The following is a 23,828-nucleotide window of genomic DNA, read 5'->3' on the forward strand; positions in this document are numbered from 1 at the left end:
TTATGATTCTCTACAATATAACTAAATCTATATCAAGTAATTTTGATATAAAATTTTCATCCATAAATGCAAGATATTACATGACTTGTATGTTTCATAAATTCATCATGTCAATGTTTATGCTATGTTTTTTCATAAATAAAATATAATTTACTATTGATTTTATACATGCATTTCTTTGGTAGTAAATATATCGTAAATATCTTGTTTCTGTATGTCGTTTTATTCGTTTTTCTGCCTGGATGTAATATATATATTGTTTTAATGAATTAATTTGTAAGGACTTTATATTTGAAGCATAAATACTTAGACTTAATCTTATAAAAGTAATGACATATTTGTTAAAACAGTATTTTATTTCAACCAAACATATATACGCAAAAAGCTACAATCAAATGCAAAAAGGATTACGCAGAAAGCTACAAGTCTTTTAAGAAACTCTCTCCTTGGAATAAAACAATTGTCATTAATGTTAACATCCGTATATAAATAATGCAAAAATGTAATATATGATTTAAATCTTATTGACATGTCAATTGAAATAACCTTATAATTATGAAAAACATTAAAGAATCATTCAAATCGTTGTTAATATTTCTAAATTATCCTTTAAAAGATAAACTGTTCACCTAATTTGAAGAGAGATGTTTTTGTAACGACTGACAGTGAATGTCTAAATTGAGACATTGACACTTTTCCTATTGTAACCTGTTTCTGTACTTGTTAAATACATTGAAAAGCAATTCATGGTGTATTTATAAACTTCTTAATTTAGTACTTACCACGTTAAATTTCTTAAATCTGATAGTTCATTTTGAAATCTGCACAAAACCACCCATCATTTGAAAGGAAAATTTTAAAATAAGAAATTAATGAATAAAGAACAGTACAGATCATAATCAGAGACGGATGCACTGGTCGGAGAGTAAGACTAAGTACCTGCTAGCACCCTTAAGGTTAATCATGTTTTATAGACACGAAATGCGGTTTTATCATTATTCAACCATAATATTATGATTTTATTAACTTATTACTTTTACCATATATAGATTTTGTCATGCTTCATTTCCATTCACGTTTCTTTATGTAAATGTCGAGATAGATATAAACAAAACAGTACGTTTACCGCAAGCTACTTATAAATAACATCGTTGAAATTCGCGTGTGGTGATGACTGTGGTGTTTTATTAACCTTAATGGATATTTGAATAATATTTCACCATATGTTTTGATGTGATACTGTCGACCGGGCCAATTAAGGCTATTTGCTACTTGAAATGTGACCTTACACTATAAGTATGTTTAAGTGTCTATGTATTACAGATTATCACCTGAACAAATTTATATAAAATATGTAACATTAAGTAGCAAAATAAAAGTGAAATATAAAGCTTGTACGTGTACGTAAAACTCTTTTAAGTCACATATGTAAGACAAATTTCTGTATTTATACATCAGCCTTTGTGGAATTTGACAAAAGTTTGAGTTAACAAATAATTTATCGATTAAAAATAGGTTTCTAAACAAATTTATTAGAATGACTTTTATATGAGAAAATTTGTCTAGACATTTTCATTCAAGATTTTCTTTTCAATGAATATGTATTTCCTATGTTTCCAGGAAGAATGAATGAATGAATGAGTCACGCCTAGGATTTGCTACAGGACTAATGCAAAAATGACAGAGTGATAACATTTTTTATATCTATGTTTTCTTGTAATTTATCGTCATAGAATTGCATACGCTTAGTAACTGTTGATCAATTTTGCTGGGACTGTTTTACATTGTATGATTGGAATACCAAGAAAACGTTATTCACAAAGTATGATAATCTATCACTAACCTTATCATAATTGAAAACAATGAAAGTCTAAAATTATCTGAAATTCATCACATTTCAGACGTTCTCCTTAATAGAAATTTCCACTTATCACATACACAAGCTGATACAGTCAGCACTATCGACAGATAGTTACATGTTTTACTTTGTTTGACAGACACTGTAGTGCACGTGATCATAAGGCAAAGTCGTTCTGTTCTTTTTTGTTTCTTTTTTCAACTTATATATTTTGATTAACTGAATTATTTTTTTCCTAATGAGAAAGAAAGCCAAGCCTAAACGGATCTTAAACTGAATCATGTTCATTCGAAAATCTGTACACTGATCTGTTGTTTTTTTGTTGTTGTTGTTGTTTTTTTAGAAAAACAGAATTTCTTAAGAGCGCAAAAAAATTACAAAATTGAAAATATTTCAGGCTCAGTTTGATCAATCCTATACATAGACGATAGTGTAATTGCATGCTACCATCCGAAGCTACTAAGCCCTTAGCACCGGCTTATTAAACATGAAATGGTAAATTTTTACTTTGAAAACACCCGCAAAGTTTTTTTTATACGGCATTTATAATGAAACATTGAATTTGAAAACATCTGCAGATGTGTCCATACGGGGTTATCATGGCACCTTGAATTTGAAAACATCTACAGATGTGTTCATACGGTGGTTATTATGGAAAAACATCGGCAGATACGTTCTTACGGCGATTATTATGAAACTCACATTGTAATCTTTGTTCTCGAGAATTTTAAGAAGGTTTATTGCTTCCGAACAAATTTAAAAAAAAACAGCGTTGATTGTAGAACTCAGCTCTCGGGACATCACTCTGTGATATAATCTACTTTAATCCACGAAGCGATGTAAATTGACGGTAGGTAGGTGAAGATTATTTCACGCATTTAAGTCACGTGAATATTGCTGAAAATATTAGATGTATAACATGTTAACACTGCAAATGTAAGTTAGTTGAAACGTTATAATAGTACTGAAACACAAATCATGTTCACATTTATAGTTTCATATGAGTATAAATGATAATGACTAGTATTTTTACTCTCTGTTTTGTTTTAAGACACCGAAATTCGTGCGACCAATTTAGTAAAATTGTCTTCAATTCAGTTGCCTAACTTGTCATTTACATCATATAAAAGAACCTGAAGCCCTATGTTAGTGATTAATAAGTCATTTTGGATTCTGAATCAACAACCTTAACATCATCATAATCATCATATCATAATTATCTGCAACATCATTTAATAGATTTCATATATAAATTAATAAAAATAAATAAATATGTTTTTTACATGCATCAAATAAAGAAAGTAAATGATGGTTTTTTTGTACTTTTCTAAAAGTACACATTCTTGTCATACAGCCAGCTCAGAATTACTGATTAATTTATAGTGAAAGGCCAGAATACAGCAGATAAGTCAGGAATGCTGGGAATGGTCTGGGTAGTGTTTAGAATGCAGCATGAAATACATTTTAATACTTGCAGAATATAGGTAATTTCCTTTTGTTTAATGAATTGTATATTTTATACGAAAACATTAATTTAATTCTTTCATATTCCATTATATTTAATTATAACATCCCTCAATCACTTTGTAACAACTTAGATACACGATGAATCATTGTTGTGAAAAGACCTACAAGAATTACCAAAGTTCTAATTAAAATAGCAAAATAAAAAACTTAAAATTGTTTCGTTTATAACTTATCCATGTCATTATTCAAACAACTTCATTATTATCAAGAGTTAGAAAATCCTTCTTTTTCTCTTTTTGCAAAATAGATGATAACACTAATGAAGATAACTTGCTTACCACATCTTAGTATTTCATATTTGTATATTATTTTATATTGGCAAAAACATAGAAGAAAATATCTATAAACTTGTTTACGTCATATTATTCGATTTTAATAATTTTTTTTAAATCTCTAGTTCGTTAAAATAAATGTACAAATTTACAAAAATATCTCAGATAGCTATTCGTAACATGCAACATTCGTAAAATAAACAATGTTATTATAATTATATAAAACTACGCAGGCATTATATGTCAGAAATATTTCAAGAAACGGCCGTAAAGTTATACAATTAACATAATTTCACTGTTTTTAAAATTTTCCAAAAAAATTTGAACACATATAACTTTATACACTTAAAAATAATACCATTTCTAAAATACTTCAGCAGATAAAGCTTTATACACTTTCAAATAATATCACATCAAAATAATTCCAAGCACATGTCACTTGCTTCCCGAGTAATCACTTTCATTTAAAAGAGTCAGCAAAGAACGCCTAAGGACTTTAAATTTAACTATTCTTGGGTCTTTCTTTAGTCATTACTTTAGCATGAAAATTCAAAGGTTCAAGAAATGATAGATATAAAGCGTTTTCTGTAAAAGGATGTTGTAAAGAAATAAGATCGAAATATCATATTCTAGATTTGCCTTTTATTTTACCGGAAAACGAATTTCCTTAAATAACTTCCTAAATACGAGTACTTGCAAAACTAATAATGATTCTTAGCAATATAGCATTGCCTCGAAATAGTGTACATTTTTCTATCAATCACAATAAAGTTGACAATTATATCCTAAATAAAATATACAGGTTATTTACGTATGTTTTCTCAGCATTTTAGCATTTTCTCAGCAGTAACTGATTTTTTAAAAATCTTTTTATGACCTTCAGTCTTGGTTCGCTTTGTCTTTCTTCTTTATTTTGACAAATTTTGTGTCCGTACACACATTTGCTAAAGTTTTACTGAGTTTGAAAGTATAAAGAGACCGTTCAATAACAAAAGCAACACAAACAGTAACAAAAAAACAACATTAACGATAAACAAACAAACCTCATTATAAGTGAAGAATGTCTGTGCTTTTATCAAAGTGAATTTTTGCTTTTACAATTTTATTGTACTGGTATAAACCCCTTTATTTAGAATAGTTCTCTTTACCCGTTTATTGAATATAGTTAAGATTTGGAGAATTCTGAAGAACACACAGACACTTGGGGTTTGGAGCTCAAATCGCCTTTAAAATCCAAATAAAATGCATATTTGTCAATCCCAGCACACATGTCAATATATATCAAAAAAACTTAATATAAGCCGTTTTGAAAAAAATTCATATTTCAACATCTATAATAATACACAAGATAAAAATGTTCGCCGGAAAAAAAACCGCACCCCTACCGTCATAATCACCATGTATTTTATTCCATTTCCAATATTTTCACATAAACCTTTGGTCCATCGACACAGAAGATATAATTCTTCACGATGATGGTCAATATTAAACTTCAACGGTAATATAAACAATGCAACAGCCGAAATAAACATCAAGATTATCGCCGTTTTCCTCCATTTACAAAATCTTTCGAAAAATTCAAACGTGGCCCCAGCTTTGCCGTGTGCAAAATGCGCAGCGCTTTTAAGTTTGGGAACCAAATTATCGGTAGGCTTCGTTCATAGCCGACTGTCACGTTTGAATTTATCGAAAGATTTTGTAAATGGAGGAAAACGGTGATAATCTTGATGTTTATTTCGGCTGTTGCATTGTTTATATTACCGTTGAAGTTTAAAATTGACCATCATCGTGAAGAATTATATCTTCTGTGTCGATGGACCAAAGGATTATGTGAAAATATTGGAAATTGAATAAAATACATGGTGATTATGACGGTAGGGGTGTGGATTTTTTCCGGCGAACATTTTTATCTTGTGTATTATTATAGATGTAGAAATATGATTTTTTTTCAAAACGGCTTATATTAAGTTTTTTTTATATAAATGATCAGTACATGTGCTGGGATTGACAAATATGCATTTTATTTGGATTTTAAAGGCGTTTTGAGCTCTAAACCCCAAGTGTCTGTGGAAGAACATAAAAACCAAAACATATAAAAGCGTTAAAAGGTCGAATAATTTTTGTAGGTATTTGAAACGTGAAATCTTCATCACGCAGCCTGTTCAATCTTGATATATCTTAATGCATAACACAATATTAAATTCACTTATATATCTGTTTAACATCGTAAATATATTTAATATATAAACACAACATAATCATGGACGGATACAAATACAGTTTAATTTACAACACTATTTATATAAATAACTTAAATAAAGTTTTAAGAGGAGGTTAGATTTTTCAATTAGTATTCATTAGTTTAATTCTGCGTAAGAAAGCAATTATTCCGAACTTACAAATTTTAATAAGTTTACCACTCTATAATTTATAAATAATTCAGTGTTAATTAAAAACAATAATGTACTGTTTTAACATTATCTAAATTGAATATTTCATATTTAGTTGACAGAAGGTTGAAAATGTGCGCATTATCTAGACATGTATTTGCATACTTCGATACTAGCCAGTTAACTTACATCCGGGGAATATCGTTACTATGCGGACGCTCTTAAAAGTTATGACTATATCTTAAATTTTCTATACGACTCACCAATTTTCATACTTTTAGTTTCGACTACAAACCTATATTCTTTGAAATATCAACACATTCTTTTCACTTTTTTGTTTTTTGCTATTTATTTGTACATAGGTATTTATGTCACTGGATCACATGCGATGATTATTTACAGTCAAAATTTGATTTTACATACAAAAAAGGTATATGCGGTCGAAATTGGAGATTAAAGCTAAAGATATAAAAGTAGGCTACATGGTCCTCACTCCGATCATTGAAGGTCAAAGTCCAATTCTATATTAAAAAAGATGTCACTAAAGTAAACATTAAAAGTATACCAATTGTTAAAGTTTAGAGCGATCTAATTTGAAAGGTCATTCCACACACAGAACTGTACGTTGCGTTTCTAAATTTAAAAGCTATAGCTTCAAATTCAAAAGTACATGGGGCACTACGGCGCAATACAAACAACAATATTCTATCATTTTTATCACTTTATTCAACTTATCTTATTTTTGTTTATGAACAAAAATACAAAAAGTCACATTAATACAAATCACAATAAATATCAAAGACCCATGGATTCATTTGTTTGTCAGATAAAAACAATAATAATTCGCGCGGAAACACGGTGTCCAAGATTCGCCCTTAACCCGGTCACGTGACATTTAGTATAATTTAATGCATATGTTTCAATGATAGGTTCGGACATAAATATGTAATTAACGAGCACCGAAAGGAGCCACCTTTGCAGTTATGCTTTATTACGATATTGTCGTTGAACGGATATGCGAGTAAGTCATATATGGTAATTTCATATCGGTAAAATATGTGTTTCCACAAACTTTTGTCAAATTCTACAAATGCTAAATATAAATAAAGCATCTGCCTGATATATGTGAATTTACATAACATGCCTTATTGTAAATTCTTTTCAAAAACAAAAAACACTCATATCCACAAAATACAGAGATGTTATTGGTGGAAAATGCAGCTTGAGGCAAACGTAATTTGAGCGTAAATATATGTTGCCGTTTAAATATTAACGAATCATGTCAATCTCTTTATATGCTTAAAGTAATAAGTTAATGAAATATATCATATTATGGTGCATTTATGATAACATCACATTTTGTTTTAATAATTTTAATAAAACATGGTTCGCCCATATCCTGCTAGCGTCAACTGATTCTACCTATACGCCTTGCCGTCGGATCATGTTATGCACTGTTTGTTATTCAGTTATTTTTAATTTTGAAATTTATCCGATTTCAGCTTAATGAATTCACGATTTCAACTTCACGAATTCACGATTTCAACTCCACGAATTCACGATTTCAATTTAAAGTTAAAATCGTGAATTCATGAAAGTTGAAATCGGTGAATTCATGAAGTTAAATTCGTGAATTCACGATGTTGAATTTGTGAAGTTGAAATCATGAATTCATTAAGTTGAAATTGTGAATTCATGAAGTTGAAATCGTGAATTCGTGAAGTTGAAATGTCCCTACCGCTCTTTCGTAGATTTAAAATGTTATTTCTGCATTTTCATATATGGTTATTGCAATTGACTTATTAAAAAAGAGACATATTAGATACCTGCATCATAATAATGTTTGAATATTGATTTTGGTGGTCAATGTCATTAAGACTTAAATAATATATTTCAATACGTCATTATCTAAATAAAAATTGAGTCTAAATATTAAGTCCGTAGATATCAATTCATTATTAACAGTCAAGATTATTATGACCAAGCTGAAAAAACATGTAAATCGACAAAACAACATGTTCACGCTATATCTATTATCAGTAAATTATATTTAACAGATCACTACTAAATGATACGTTTGCCGCAAGCGAAATTCGCGTGTGGTGATGACTGTGTGCTTTTTATTAACCTTAACGGATGTTTGATTAATATTTAACCATATGTTTCGATGTGATACTATCGACCGGGCCAATATAGGATATTTGCTATTTGAAACGTGACCTTACATTATAAGAATGTTTAAGTGTCTATGTAATACAGATTATCACCTAAACAAATTTATATAAAAAATATAACATTAAGTAGCAAGATAAAAGTGAAATATAAAGCGTGTACTTGTACGTAAAACTCACATATGTAAGACAAATTTCTGTATTTTTACATCAACCTTTGTGGAATTTGACTAAAGTTTGAGTTAACAACTGATTTTTCGATTAAAAATAGTTTTCTATACAAAATTATTAGAACTGACTTTTATATGAGGAAATTTGTTTAGACTATTTCATTCCAGATTTCTTTCAATGACTCGGTGTTTCCTGTGTTTCCATGAAGAATGAATGAATGAGTCACGCCTAGGAATTGCTACAGGACGAATGCAAAAATGACTGAGTGATTACATTTGACGTCTATGTTTTCTTGTAATTTATCGTCATAGAATAAATTTCATATGCTTAGTAACTATTGAGCAATTCTGCTGACTATCTTCGATGTATTGTTTTACATTATATGATTGGAATACCAAGAAAACGTTATTCACAAATTATGATAATCTATCACCAACCTTCTGTATCATTGTAAAAGTAATCATAACTGAAAACATTGAAAGTCTAAATTCATCTGAAATTCATCACATTTCAGACGTTCTCCTTAATAGAAATTTCCACTTATCAAATACACAAGCTGATACAGTCAGCACTATCGACAGATAGTTACATACTTTACTTCGTTTTATAGACACTGTAGTGCACTTTTTAACGTGATCATATGGCAAAGTCGTTCTGTTTTTTTTTTTTTTTTTTTTTTTTTTAGTCCCCTACCGGTTTACCGGAGGGGACTTTAGGTTTACCCTCCGTCCGTCTGTCCGTCCGTCAGTCCGTCCACAAAACTGGATCCCGCGATAACACAAAAAGTACTGAAAATATTTTAATGAAACTTGACATATGGATAGATGGCAGTATGGAGATTATGCACGTCTTTTTCTTTTCTTCCTATGTTGAAAATTCTGGTTGCTATGGCAACAAATAGACTGAAAATATGGCAAATTTTACACATAACCTGGATCCCGCAATAACGCAAAATGTACTGAAAATATTTTTATGAAACTTGATATATGGATAGATGGCAGTATGGAGATTATGCACGTCTTTTTCTTTTCTTCCTATGTTGAAAATTCTGGTTGCTATGGCAACAAATAGACTGAAAATATGGCAAATTTTACACATAACCTGGATCCAGTGATAACACAAAAAGTACTGAAAATATGTTTATGAAACTTGACATATGGGTATTTGGCAGTATGGAAATTATGCACATCCTTTTCTTATATTCCTTTGTTGAAAATTCTGGTTGCTATGGCAACAAATAGACTGAATTTCAAGATTTCTGATTCTAGTTTTTAAGTTTTTTCACTATAAGTTCTTTATTTCTTAAGGTATTTTCTTCAAACTTTAAATATAAGTTGCTTGTAATCAACCACATCATATGTGACAAGGTTTACAACTCTAGCACAAAATTTATCAGAATTACCTCCCTTGAACTTAAAATTTTCATGAAAAAACATTGTTTTTTTTTTTAATAACTTCTTTTTCTGAATGTATCTACTTCAAACTTCATATAAATGTTTCTTATTATCACTCAACATTTGTGATTGTTCAATACTCTAGCAAGACTATTTCCAGAATTATGCCCCTTTTGAACTTAGATTTTTTTTTTGAGAAATTGGTAATTTTTACTCCAACTTCTTCAATCATGATAGGATTTTAAAAATGTTATATTTTGATAACAGGGATGTTTAAAAAATAACTTTAGAGTGTCCTCCAGTCCGTCTGTCTGTACATAAAAACTGTTTCCTGTGATCACTTTTAAAGAACTTTTTCAACAAATTTACTTAAAATAGGAACATAAGTGAATGGCCAATGGCCCTTCAGAATGTTGCTTGGGCTCTTACCGGTAGGGGACTTATGGATTGCTTGCAATACTATGATAATTGCTTGTTTTTTTCGTTTCTTGTTTCAATGAGAGAGAAAGCCTAAACGGATCTTAAACTAAATCCTGTTCATTTGAAAATCAGAACACTGATCTGTTGTTGTTGTTGTTGTTTTTGTTGTTGTTGTTGTTGTTGTTGTTTTATAGAAAAGCAGATTGTCTTAAGAGCGTCAAAAACGGCAAATTAAAAATGTTTCAGGGTCGGTTTGATTGCATGCTACCATCCCATACTACGAAGCCATTAGCATCGGCCTGTGACAAATTAAGTGAAAATGTCTTTAATTCTGTTGCTTAGCTTGTCATTTTCATCAAATAAAAGAATCTAAAGTCCTATATATCATCATCATATCATTTTCTTCAACATCATTTAATATATTTCATATATAAATTAATAAAAATAAATAAATATGTTTTTTTACATGCATCAAATTAAGAAAGTAAATGATGTTTTTTGTACTTTTCTAAAAGTACACATTCTTGTCATACAGCCAGCTCAGAATTACTGATTAATTTATAGTGAAAGGCCAGAATACAGCAGATAAGTCAGGAATGCTGGGAATGATCTGGGTAGTGTTTAGAATGCAGCATGAAATACATTTCAATACTTACAGAATATATGTAATTTCCGTTAGATTAATGAATTGTATATTTTATACGTAAACATTAATTTAATTGTTTTATCTACCATTATATATAATTATAACATCCCTCAATTATAGACGTTAATTTTGAAACAACTTAGATACATGATGAATCATTGTTGTGAATAAACCTACAAGAACTTTAAAAGATCTGATTTAAAAAATAATAAAATATTTTAAATTGTTTCTTTTATAACTTATTCATGTCATTATTCAAACAACACCATTATTATCAAGGGTTAGAAAAAAACCCTTCTATTTCTCTTTTTATTCGTTAGGGGTTGTTTTCTTTCTTTTTCATTTTTTATTCTCCTAAGATAACACTGTACAAATATAGTTAATCAGCAAATTGTTATTACTTTGTACCGGTGAATCTTTTTCTGAATGTGCAATGAGTATTTTTTATAAGTGGCATCAAACTTTTAAATATCTTTTTTTTTAAATAAAACTGATAAAAGTTGCTGATATTCGAAAATGCCACTTATTTGCTTTGTCTTTTGCCAAAAGTACCATTTGACATATGTTGTTGCATAGATTCAAAATTAAAAACTAGAAGAAACACTTGTTCGGTTTTTTTCATGTTATTTAATTAAAACCGTACAGATTACATCAAGTTACATTAATGTTAGTTTTACCTTGCTTGTTTATTTGATTGAAGTACCATTATGCACTACTTGAACTTGAATAATTTCATCTGCAAAATAGATGATAACATTAATTAAGATAATTTGCTTACCACATCTTAGTATTTCATATTTGTATATTATTTTATAATGGCAAAAACATAGAAGAAAATATCTATAAACTTTGTCTACGTCATATTATTCGGTTTTAATGTTTTTTATTCACTAGTTTGTTAAAATATATATATATACTTTACAAATTTACAAACATATCTCAGATACCTACGTCATGTTCTTCGTTACATGTAACATTCGTAAAATAAACAATGTTTATTATCGAGTATATAAAACTTCAAGAAAAGACCAACAACATAATTTCACTGTTTTTAAATTTTTCCAAAAAATAAATGAACACATATAGCTTTATACAATTAAAAATAATACCATTTCTAAATACATAACACAATATTAAATTCACTTATATATAATTAAAGGGACTCCACTAAAGTTTTTTGACATGATGGAACTGTAAATATTTTTTCCAGATAAATGTACCATTTGATGTAAGTTTAGACCACTAATCTTTGTGAAAAATTTCAAATTATTTCCACACTTCGTTTTTCCAGAATAATTATTCAAAATGAAAAAATAATGACCCACAATGAAAAGCGTTTAAAAGCTTTTCATTCAAATCAGACTAAGAAAAGCATAAAGATACGATTTTCAATTTATTTTTAAAGTATATTACTTAACTATCTTTGCATATTTTCTGTTTTAAGTGCCTTGCTCATTTATGTAAGAAATTCAAATGTTATGTTTTTATGCTTTTAAACCTCAGTAGAGTCGTAAATATTCTTAATATATAAACACAACATAATCATGGACGGATACAAATACAATTTAATTTACAACACTTATAATATAAATAACTTAAATAAAGTTTTAAGAGGAGGTTAGATTTTTCAATTAGTATTCATTAGTTTAATTCTGCGTTAAAAAGCAATTATTCCGACTTTTCAAAGTTTAATAAGTTTAACCACTATAATTTAGAGATAATATTACAGTTTTAATTAAAAACAATAATGTACTGACTTAACATTATCTAAATTGAATATTTCATATAAATTTGACAGAAGGTTGAAAAGGTGCGCATTATCTAGACATATTTCCATACTTTCATACAAGCCAATTAACTTACATCCGGATATCGTTACTATGCGGACGCTCTTAAAAGTTATTATTACATCTTAAATTTTCTATACGACTCACCAATTTTCAAACTTTTAGTTTCGATTACCAAACCTATATTCTTTGAAATATCAACCCATTCTTTTTTGCTTTGCTTTTTATTTGTACATAGGTATGTTAGGTCACTGGATCACATGCGATGATTATTATAGTCAAATTTTGAGTTTACATACATTAAGGTATATGCCGTCCAAATTGGAGATTACAGCTAAAGATATAAAAGTACGCTCATGATCCTCATTCCGATCATTGACGGTCAAAGTCCAATACTATATGGCTAAAGTAAACATTGAAAGTATACCGATTGTTAAAGTTTAGAGCGATCTAATTTAGAAGTTTATTCCACACACAGAAAAGTATGTTGCGAATCTAAATTTCAAATTCTATAATCTTTATAATTTATTCAACTTATCTTATTTTTGTTCATGAACGCACTCTTTATAAAAGAAATACCAAAAGTCACATTAATATTAAACATCTTTTGAATACAAATCGCAATTAATATAAAAGATCCAGTGATTCATTTGTTTATTTGTCAAATATAAAACAAACAAGAATTATATCTAAAATGATGAAAAACCGTGGGCTTTTTACAATAGTTTCATTTTCATACGTTATTAATTTTTACGTTTTAATTGGAAAAACGTGTAATTACTTATGTTAAATCCGTTTTTTTATCTAATTTGGCTACACTTTTCAATTTGTAGGCGGTGTTAGTCACCAGTTGTGTTTATATAACCAACATGATGCAGCTACTCACATATACAAGTGAGCTCTCACTGACGTTAATGACAGTAACGGTTAAGAAACTGAAAATAAAAATGAACTGTATAAGCGGTGTTATTGTTGCGTTATGCTTTGTCTTACAATGTTCAACAGGAGTACCGATTGACAAAGGCAAATATATTACCAAGGAGGGTGTCGCAGATAAGATAATTGAGCTAAGTCAAGAGATTGAAGCACTTCGAAAGCGGGTGGTAAATCTGGAAGTAAACATGGCAGCAGAAATTAAAGTTGACTTGACAGTGCCAGATGCAAATATACAAAGTAATCATTACAGACGAAAAAGAGGTAAGTCAAACTTCAAATGAAAGTTGTCTTTGCCTTGTTGATCTTTTTCCCTCCCTCCCTCTCTTTGCTTTTTTTGTTTGTTTTATTTGTTTGTTTCTTTTTTTATAAGTATTTTTTTGTTACTTATATCATTTATTATTTACGATCGTGTTTCCTTTTTAAAAAAAAAAAGGAAAAAAGAAAAGACATGACCATAACCGATTATCAAAGTTTACTACAGAAAGACAATAATATTCGTTTTAAAGTAAATTATGTACTACAAATACATAGAGAAGAGAAGTTATTTTTTGTAAGAGTAACAGTCACTTTAAAGAACCAATAATTTCATTTGTTCAATTTCTTTTCTTAATAAATAAGATATTTCAAGTCATTTTATAAATTTCATTCACAGCAAGTAGAAGAAGACGCCGACCCGAAGTTGCATTCCAAGCCACTCTGACAAAACCGTCGGCAACATTTAAAATATTAGACGCTATCAATTTCAATAACGTTGTCACAAACATAGGTAATGCATACAACGAACAAACTGGTATTTTCACTGCTCCTACATCTGGAACTTACATGTTTAATACAAATATTGTAGCAGGAGTAGGACATTATGTTGAAGCGAGTATCAAAGTGAATGACAGAGTGATTGTCTCTGCAATAAGTGATCACAGAGTGTCGGATGATAAAAATAGTTTGGCAGTTTGGGACCAAGGAAATGCTTCATCTATTATAAGACTTAAGAAAGGCGACAAAGTTGTTGTTTCCATTCAATGGCCACAGAAAAACATTGTTATTCATGGTATGGGAAAATCAAGTTTTTCTGGATATCTATTAAGGGCATATAACTTAATGGTGTGATTTTCAAAATTGCAAAAAAAAAGATTTTAGTAAGTGTGGATATCGTGGCTTGCAAGGAAAAATTATCAAATAATGATGCCTTTGTGAAATAATGTCTTTTTCAGACACTTATAGTCACGAACGTTTACTCTAATCTGAAGGCAACATGCTATATACAAAAACATCAACAATAAGAAAAAAAGTACAAGTAATAGAAAAACATAGTACAAAAAGTTTTATATCATTTTTTTTATTCTTTTTATTTATTTTTTACCCCTTACAAAAGTGTTGTGACATTTCCAGAAGTGCTCTTTAATTGCAATAGTCATAAATTTTATATATCTTTATTATATTTTGTACTACTTATTCATACACTGAATTATAAATTGCTTACTGCTTACTGCATTAGAAAAGTAGCTTTGTTCTTTATTTAACAGAATATATATAATCTATATCCAAGCTTATATATTTTTGTTGTGTTTATTGTCTCATTGCACAATATTCATTTCATAAAGTTTCTGATTCACTTTCTTTTATCATTCAGTAATAATGTAAGTAGTAGGGAATGTTAAAATTAAAACTTTTCATTTGTTGCAAACTTTTTTGCGTGAAGTCAACACATTAACTTACAAATTTATTGTAAATTGTGTAACGAATAGTAATACGCAGCTTCTTTGTATTTTTCCTCCCCAGAAAGTATATACAAAATATGGATTGTTTAATCCGTTTCAAACTTCCTATTTTCCCCTCCGTGACACAATTTACCCTCTCCATGGGCCTAATGTGAAAAAACACTGATTTCTAAATTCTCAGTAGCCTGGAAATATGTAATGAAAACTTCTTTAATAAATGATTATTCAAACAACTAGTTTTCATCATTGTAATACAGCAATAGTGTTAACTTACTGCTTATATACATTTGTTACATGTTTTTATTATGTAGAACTTCATAGATACTGGGATTACAAAATATATCCATAGTCATGCGTTTTACTCCTTACTTCAATTATTTTTTTGTATTCTTTCGGCTTAATTCAATTATTTATTACATACTTTGGGCTTACCTTTATTTTATTTATTACATTCTTTAGGCTTACGTTTATTTTATTTGTTACATTGTTTGGGCTTATAGAGTCATAATATTTTACGTCAGGATTAATTGTTTTGTTTGATTTATTATGTTCAGGGTAATTTCTACGATAAAATGTTAAGACTGGAAGTTTACTTTACTGTTAAAAAATATTGACTGTTATAATGGTTATTTACTAACAGTTTATACTGGAAAAAGTGAAGAATATAATATTAATAAAATCTGCTGCCCCACTATTTTTTTATAAATTGAACGTTACGTGTATAATCCGATATATATTTACAGAAATTTCCTTCGGCCATGCGAGTTATTTATCGTTCATGCGATGTAAATTATAAAATTCAAGGTATTATGGCAAAATGTAATTTTGTTTTCACTTTAACCTGTTCACTCACTACATACCCTTGGATGGGCAATATGACACCGTTAATATTGCCCATAGAAATTCATTTAATTCAAACATGATTTACTTTGTACCAATTTTGTACTGCTTTTATCACTTTCACGTATCATTCGTGTCTGTCGTAGAATTTTTATATATGATATTTGTCATTACAAGAGCTCGCCCATATGGTTCATTCCGGTAGCGAGGGTAAATCACACACGCTCACACGCACGCACACACGTACGCACACACTCACACACACACTTTAACAATTTGTTTTATTCAAATCGATTGTGAAGCTTATAGACGCTTTCGAATCCGTTCCAGCACTGAGCAATGAGTGTAAAGTTTCTTGCTCAAGGAAACAACGGCTTGCCTCTGATTGGGATTGGGTTTGACCCATGCGGCAAGCGATCATTAGATTATTTGTCCGAAACGTTAACCACCCGACCATTTTTCATGGCCGAGTAGTTAATGCCTTAAACAAATTATTTTTTAAACCAATGAATTGATAAATAGATGTTCCAGTATTTAACTTTTTGTGATAACTTGTTCTGTCCTTGCTTGTTAGATTTTTTCTTTTATTTTAATTGTTATTATAATTACAATTATTTTGTTGTTTTTTTTTTGTTGTTTTTTTTTTTGAAAAGCCATACCACAATAAGATGTATTTAGTCTTGTTGTTAGTCCAAGTATGTACACATTTATGTTACGTTTTTGAAATAAAGATTTTTAATTATTATCATTATTATTATCCATCAGACACTACAAAATGATGGGTAGGTGACAGGAACTGTTGCCGTTGATGACAATTTAACAGGAATGTAACAGCTTGTGGAATGGCGTTCCAATGCACCAAGTTCCTAGTTGCAGTTTGGTTCGGCCTGACGAACTACAATGAGGACCTGCTATATTTCAATGAAATTTAAATCCGGGAATAAAATATGTCGTAACCACAGGAAAAAAACATGTTGTCCTGTTTGTCTTGTCACCATGTATCTAAAAAAAGGTATAACAAACATTCGCTTTGTCAAAGTGCATTACAGATACATTTTTGTTTCAATTTGAGCAGAATTAAACACAATACACACTCAACCTACGCTTGGAAAAAAATTGTCAGTTGATACAACGACATGATACCTGACACGAGACATCATCCTATTTACAAATCATTATCTTTAAGTTTCAAAACGTGCTTTTTAATTCGTACACGAAAATGAATCAGTTTATTATTATTCCAAACTTGATCATGAATTAATTTACTATAGAAAAAACATCGGACAAATGGAGGTTGTTTCAGATTTGCTAGACTTGGTAGACATCTGATATAGTTATAATGTTATATTTTTTTTGAAAGCCACATTACGCCTCAGAAACGAAAATTGTTTATTTCTTTAGAATAGGCAACCATTAATTTTAAAATATCTAAATAAAGCATTTAAGATGTTTTTATCTGAAAAAGCGCTTAATAATATGTCAGAAAAGTAGCAAAATGTTAACAAACTAGTATTTTGACTTCCATACAGAATATTTAATCAATAATAACAGAAAATATAGTTCAGGTAATTGAGTACATAAAAAATAAAAGCTTTTGAGAAATAAAAGTAAAGGCATTTCTGGGGAATAATGGGCACTTAATGAACAAAAAACAAATCACGTCCCTGCCTTCATTCTATGAAAACCCCCGCAATAAGTACATTTCGGTTAAGTATACTGGCATTAAATGATATATCAATAAATTAGCAGAGAAATTGTGTTAAGAATTTGAGTGAAGATCTTCTTTAAGAATTTCAAGTATCTTATACTTGCACTATCTAGTTCAGCTGTACTGCATTTGATATAAGATTTATCCCAAATAATCGCAGGTATGATATAAAATTAGTTACACGCTTCAGTGAATTAAACATAACTTTTCAATAGTTCAAAGATTATCAATTATCATAATTTATAACTTACGAACAATTTTCCATTTCCGTCGATCCTATTATGATAGCAAGTTTTATATTGTGTTTCAACTTTATTTCCTGTCAAAATCAGAATGGCAATTAAGTGTCAACATAATTGACCTACAATGGTTGTGACATAGATTGATTGTCATACAGAAGGATCGGTGTATGACGCGATTTCTTGAATGGTTCTGTTTTGTTTTTGATATTATATCTATATAAGCAGTCATTGTATATTGTGAATTGTTTAATTCTACTTGAAATATGCGTGCGATTTATCAACTACTTCTTTAACCTTTATTACACATGATCGTTGTTTGAGGACAAGTAAAAAAATCAGTAATCATTTCATTCATTTAACGGCTAACATTTTAAATTATATTAAAAGAAACATTCATTTTTAAATTTCAGTGTAAAATTTTTTCAACCCGGGTTTAAACCCATAAAATAACGTTTAGCGGGTTTAAAATAATGATTTTCCCGAAGATTTTGGGAAAAAAAAAAAAGGCTAAAATTTTTAAAATTAAATTTCAGCCAACAGGCCCAAAAATGAAAAAAATTTGAAACATTTTTATGCAAAGTATTCTGCACTTTGTTTATACATATAAAAGGGAAAAATCTATGCCCCTTTGGGGGCGGGGTCCTTTTGCCCCCGGGGATTTTATTTGAGAAACTTTGAAAGTATTTTTCCCCATTTTTTCAAACCAATTGTATGTTTTAAAGGCATATACAAATTTTACTTTTAAAATATCAAAAAAAAAGATAAACCCCCGGTAAGTAGTACGTTATCTATATTAAAAAAATTTGGGTATTTGATAAAGGTAATGGAGAAAGCTATATATATATACAATATTTTCACAAATATGCTACTTATACCCACTGTTATTTTTGATAAATACGATAACGTCATTCTATGACAAATGTTTTATAGAGATGAGAATGTAACGGAGTGAAATAAATACCTTGAATGTGTACATACGTATTTTAAAGTACATGCACAAGTTTATTTAAGCAATGGCCGAAAACCATTGCAAAGTACTTTTTTAATGATGACATACCTGGTTTCGCATCCTCACTTTAAGGTAAATTCATTTGCCAACAAGTTGCTAAAAAGTTGACAAATAGACACGATTTTAAACTAGGCGTTTACTTGAAATTTATTTAGTTAGCTAAATGGTGTTCAGTTGGGCCATCGGCAACCGAAAACAAAAAACGCCAAAGCGACTGTACTCGGAAGCGATAAAACGATGCGCCGACGCTACAGTGACGTTTCATCTCCGGTTAAACTATGAATACATATGTAGATTTTACTTTCATTTTTAAATTTATTATTTGAATAATGGATGTTGCTTTAAGCTGCATGCCTCCAGATAAGCTTAAATATTCCAAGAAAATCGAACTTTGGGGAAAAGTATTAAGATTTTTAAAAAAGTAAAAAGATTTTTTTTAAAAAATCAGTGTTTCAGTCTTTCTTTTGTGGAAATATGTGTATAATGTTGAAATAGCATGCGAAGGTATTTAACCAGAAAAAACAAGTCATGTTCCAATTTGGTTTTAGTCCAATGATCCTTTATCGTTATCCTTCTTGAACTTAGAAAAGTGTGACATTTTTTGTGTCTGCTAGTATGTATGTCCGGGGTTGACATTGCATGTGCTAATGTCAAGTTCTAATTTGGGCATGGTCAGATGTTTTTTGACATTTACCCACTTGAACTTTGAAAAGATTTAAAATTAACAATTTCTAATCATTATTTCGGCTACAAACAGGCAATTTGCAAAAGGTTAACACTGAATAGTTTCAGGGCCTTGAACTTATTTTTATAAAAATGGCTTTTTTTTATAAAAATTCCTACTTGAATAATGTTGAATCACCCTTAGGATATGTTGCTTGCTTTTTAAATTTGTCTTTTGACGTCCTCTCTGTGATACGCAGGCTTCATAACCTCAGATCCCCTTTCAAAATTCCATTTTATTTAGTTCCGCCCATTGTTTTCTCGTTTAGGGCACACGCATTTTTTTACATGGGGACCATACACCACTTTTCATGGAGTGGCACTACCGTGTCACATTGAAGGTTCCATGATAACCGCCATATGAACACATCTGCGGATGTTTCAAAATTTGTAAATTTTACCAGTTCATGTTAAATGTTGAATTCTGCTTAAGCCGGTGCTAGGGGGCGTGGACGGTAACTTGCACTTTCCAGTACCGTCCATGAACAGGCTCAATCAAACCGAGCCTGCAACATTTTCAATTTTGCCGTGTTGGGCTTTCTTTAGGGATTCTGTATTTTATCTATTTTGTGATAATATTTAATAGTTTAAGGGCCTTGAACTAAGAATGAAAAACGGTGGTTGTGCAACTAACTATTATTATGTCATTTGAAATGTTGGCTGCATGCGGGGAAATTCGTGGCGTTACGACACATTTCTAGTTTCTATAATACAATAACATTGTTGATTGACTGAACTATTTTAAGATAAGAGTTGCAAAGCTTATAACATTTGTCAAGTTTATGTAAGTTGGACTTCTTTGTGATATTTTATACTTCATATTTTAAAAGTTTAGTATGCATAATTTAAACAGCCATGTATGGTCTTTAAAATAGAATCCTCATTAATCTCTAAAAGAATTCACTTGAATTTTGGCATCTGACCAGCATCCATAACTCTATGATACTTATACCCCTTCGTGTATGTACTTAAAGTATTCCTGGTAAATGAGATAATTTTTCACAACTATTGCAGGTATATACATTGTATTCACTAAAAACTTCACATGTCTTTAGGGTAATCATATATTAAATGCTGCAGATGTCAAAGAACCATAACTCTTGCATGATTTAAGCTTTTCTGAGCTTTATAATTCCCTATTTAGGTTTGTAAGATAAAATCCCTAAAAAAAAACATATTGAATTTTTCACACAAGTTATTTTATTTTTGGTATTCATGAGTGTAATGAAACACACTGTCCATCTTGTAGCTTATTATGATTCATGTGTTTTTTTTCTGTATTTTTATTTTTTGTTGTTGTTTGTTTCTTGGTTTTCTATATATGAAGAAAGTGACGATAAATAAAATGGATTTTTTTTCTTTATATTACAGAAAGTTCAGCTGAGATGTTTTCATTTTTTCTTTGCTTTTTGTAATTTTTTTTAATTATAAAAAGTTTCGGTTGAAAAACTTCTTTGGTTGTGTTTTATTCTAGCATTTGTTATTAAAAGCAATTGACAACATTTGTCTTGACACATGTCAGTAAATACCGCCTCTATGGTCGAGGGTTAGAGTCGATGACTTCTAACCCAGTAACCTCTCTGGGGTGGGTTCGATCCCCGGAATGCTTTTATTGAGGAAACTAGTCTAGATTGGTGTAACCTCCAGGACGATGGGTTTGGAACTACCCGCCCCATATGATGAATACTGTTGGGAAAAAACCTGTAATGAAAAAACAAACAAAAAGTAAAAATTTGACTATAAAATTACCTTTTCTCTTTGAAAATCATGTTTTTTTAAACCATTGAAGAATTGAATTGCTCCATCACAAGATAGCTATGCTGTCACTAAAACAATAATTCCATTGACAGTCACCTCATCTCATTATTACAGTCCTGTCAGACCAGGCTGTGTACTGTTGACAGGCTGTCAGACCTGGATATCCCCAAAATTGGTGGACAGTTTCATAACCTGCGTTAGAGAATTTCAACAGTTATTTTGATGGAATATAACATTATTAAATGAAAGTGAAAAAATAAAATGCCATTCCAAATGTGTTAAAACAAAGACGCTGTGTTTAACATAAGATGAGCTTAAACGGCGAATGCACTTGAACAATAACAAAAATATAAGAAGAAGTCATAAAAAAACTCTACCGAGGTCCAAAAGTTTAAACATAAAATTTGAATTTCTTACATACAACATCTGGGGCACTAAAATTGACAGATATGTAAAGGATAATTAAGAAATATATACCAAGAAATAAATTAAAAATCGTATTTCATGCTTCTCATTGTCCGATTTGAATAAAGCGTTGTAACGCTTTTCAATTTTCGGTCATGTTTATAACTAAAATAATTTATTCTGGGAAAACGAAATGAGCGAATGATCTTAACGTTTGAACACAAATATTTGGTATATACCTACATTAAATGGAACAATAATGTCCAAACAATTATTTCCAGTCCCGACATGTCAACACATCTCAGGGAATCTCAGGGGAGTCCCTTTAATATTGCACTGAAATGGAGCAGGAAGTTGTCGGTGTAGCAGCAGTTTATGGGAGCAGAAGACCTGTGCATCATTGCAGTACAAAATAAGAAGATGTCATTTTTAAATGTTAGGATATGTTGCATAACCTGCCTTTCTTAGGTAATATGGGCTAGATGGCATATGTCTGGAAAATTGTAGCAAGTAGCTAAAAAAGGTCGTTTTTCAAAACCCCTTGCCCCATGGGGTTTTGGGTTTGAAACCCCCCCTACAAAAATTTGGATTTTTCATGAAAAGGAGCTATCAACCCAAGCTAATGGAACATTTTGGGTTCTCGCGGGGGCCCTTTGGCCTGAAATAATCCCGAGGGGACTGAGATTTGTTATTTTTTGGGCTTCGGGATATTGATCCAGCACTATTAAGTGTTGAGAAATGAGTACCGCTCAAGCCGGTGCTAGGGGCGTGAGGGATGTTGCACTTATTCATTATCTCTCATGTACAGACAGCATAAAGACAATCTGTTAGGAAATAATGGCCAATGCTTAAATTTCTGGACAGCAACATCAATGGACGACTTGACAATTTCTTGGAAAAAAAAAATCTGGAAACAAATTGATCCCTCGGAAGCAAAAGTCGAGCTTAAATAAGCATTAAATGACAACACCTCCTCAAACGCTTGTTTTTGTTAGATGAAATTCTGCAGAATTGATCCTTATGTGGTTCTTTAATAAAATTGTTCTAAATTGTTAAACAAATTGGCCATCAGAGCTAAAAATAGATGAACATTAATACTCAATCTCCTCAACCAATTGGTAGATTTTGATGAAGCTGTATATCAATGTTCTCTTATTTGCTTGTCGCTTGGCGTGTCATACTATACGCTTACATATTTTTCTTGTGGACGGTGCTTATAATAAGTTAATAACCACTACCGTCAATGAATAGGCTCAAACAGACCTAAAAGTCACAAAATTTAGTAGAAGATTTTATACAAGCCCTTTTCCATGCCTTTTGAGTACTTTGGTAATGGTCATTAGGCTGTACCCTTTTCTACATATTTACATAATTTTGTATGTGTTTTTTTATTTCATCTAATGTTACCATGACCATTGTTAGAATTTCACGTGGCGGGGATTAATTTTATTAACGCTTTCATGTCATTCAGGAACATATTGGGGCTAAGAATGAGGTTTGGCTCGCCTAAAACCGGTTTAAACTCCCCAGTGGTTTAACTACCACTGACCGTTCCAAGGCGGTACCCCTCTGTGTTCCTTCGCGTGTTTTTCATGTGTGTAGAACCCAAAGAGCTAGAGGTAAGATATTTACAATGAAACATCTTCTAATGGGTGTCTACCAAGTTTGTTCAAATAAAAGCCCTGGGGTCAAAATTGGCCCCGCTCCAGGGGATCATTGATATTTCCTATATGCATATAGTAAAAACTTTAAAATCTTCTTTTAAAGAACCCAAAGAGCTAGAGCTAAGATATTTAGCATGAAACATGTTCTAATGGATGTCTACCAAGTCTGTTCAAATAAGAGCCCTGGGG

General features: G+C 30.4%; 1 protein-coding gene across 1 annotated transcript; it reads left to right on the top strand.

Annotated features, from left to right (window-relative positions):
• Positions 1 to 13,449: 13,449 nt before the first annotated feature.
• LOC132730430 (uncharacterized) lies at positions 13,450 to 15,431 on the top strand. Its single transcript, XM_060716349.1, has 2 exons — positions 13,450 to 13,833; positions 14,225 to 15,431. The coding sequence occupies exons 1-2, from the start codon at positions 13,506 to 13,508 to the stop codon at positions 14,677 to 14,679; spliced, it is 783 nt and encodes a 260-aa protein (XP_060572332.1). The 5' UTR covers positions 13,450 to 13,505; the 3' UTR covers positions 14,680 to 15,431.
• Positions 15,432 to 23,828: the final 8,397 nt, after the last annotated feature.

This window comes from Ruditapes philippinarum, unplaced genomic scaffold, assembly GCF_026571515.1.
Source record: "Ruditapes philippinarum isolate M1 unplaced genomic scaffold, ASM2657151v2 ctg3121_1_1_1_1, whole genome shotgun sequence".
Classification (NCBI taxonomy): Eukaryota; Metazoa; Mollusca; class Bivalvia; order Venerida; family Veneridae; genus Ruditapes; species Ruditapes philippinarum.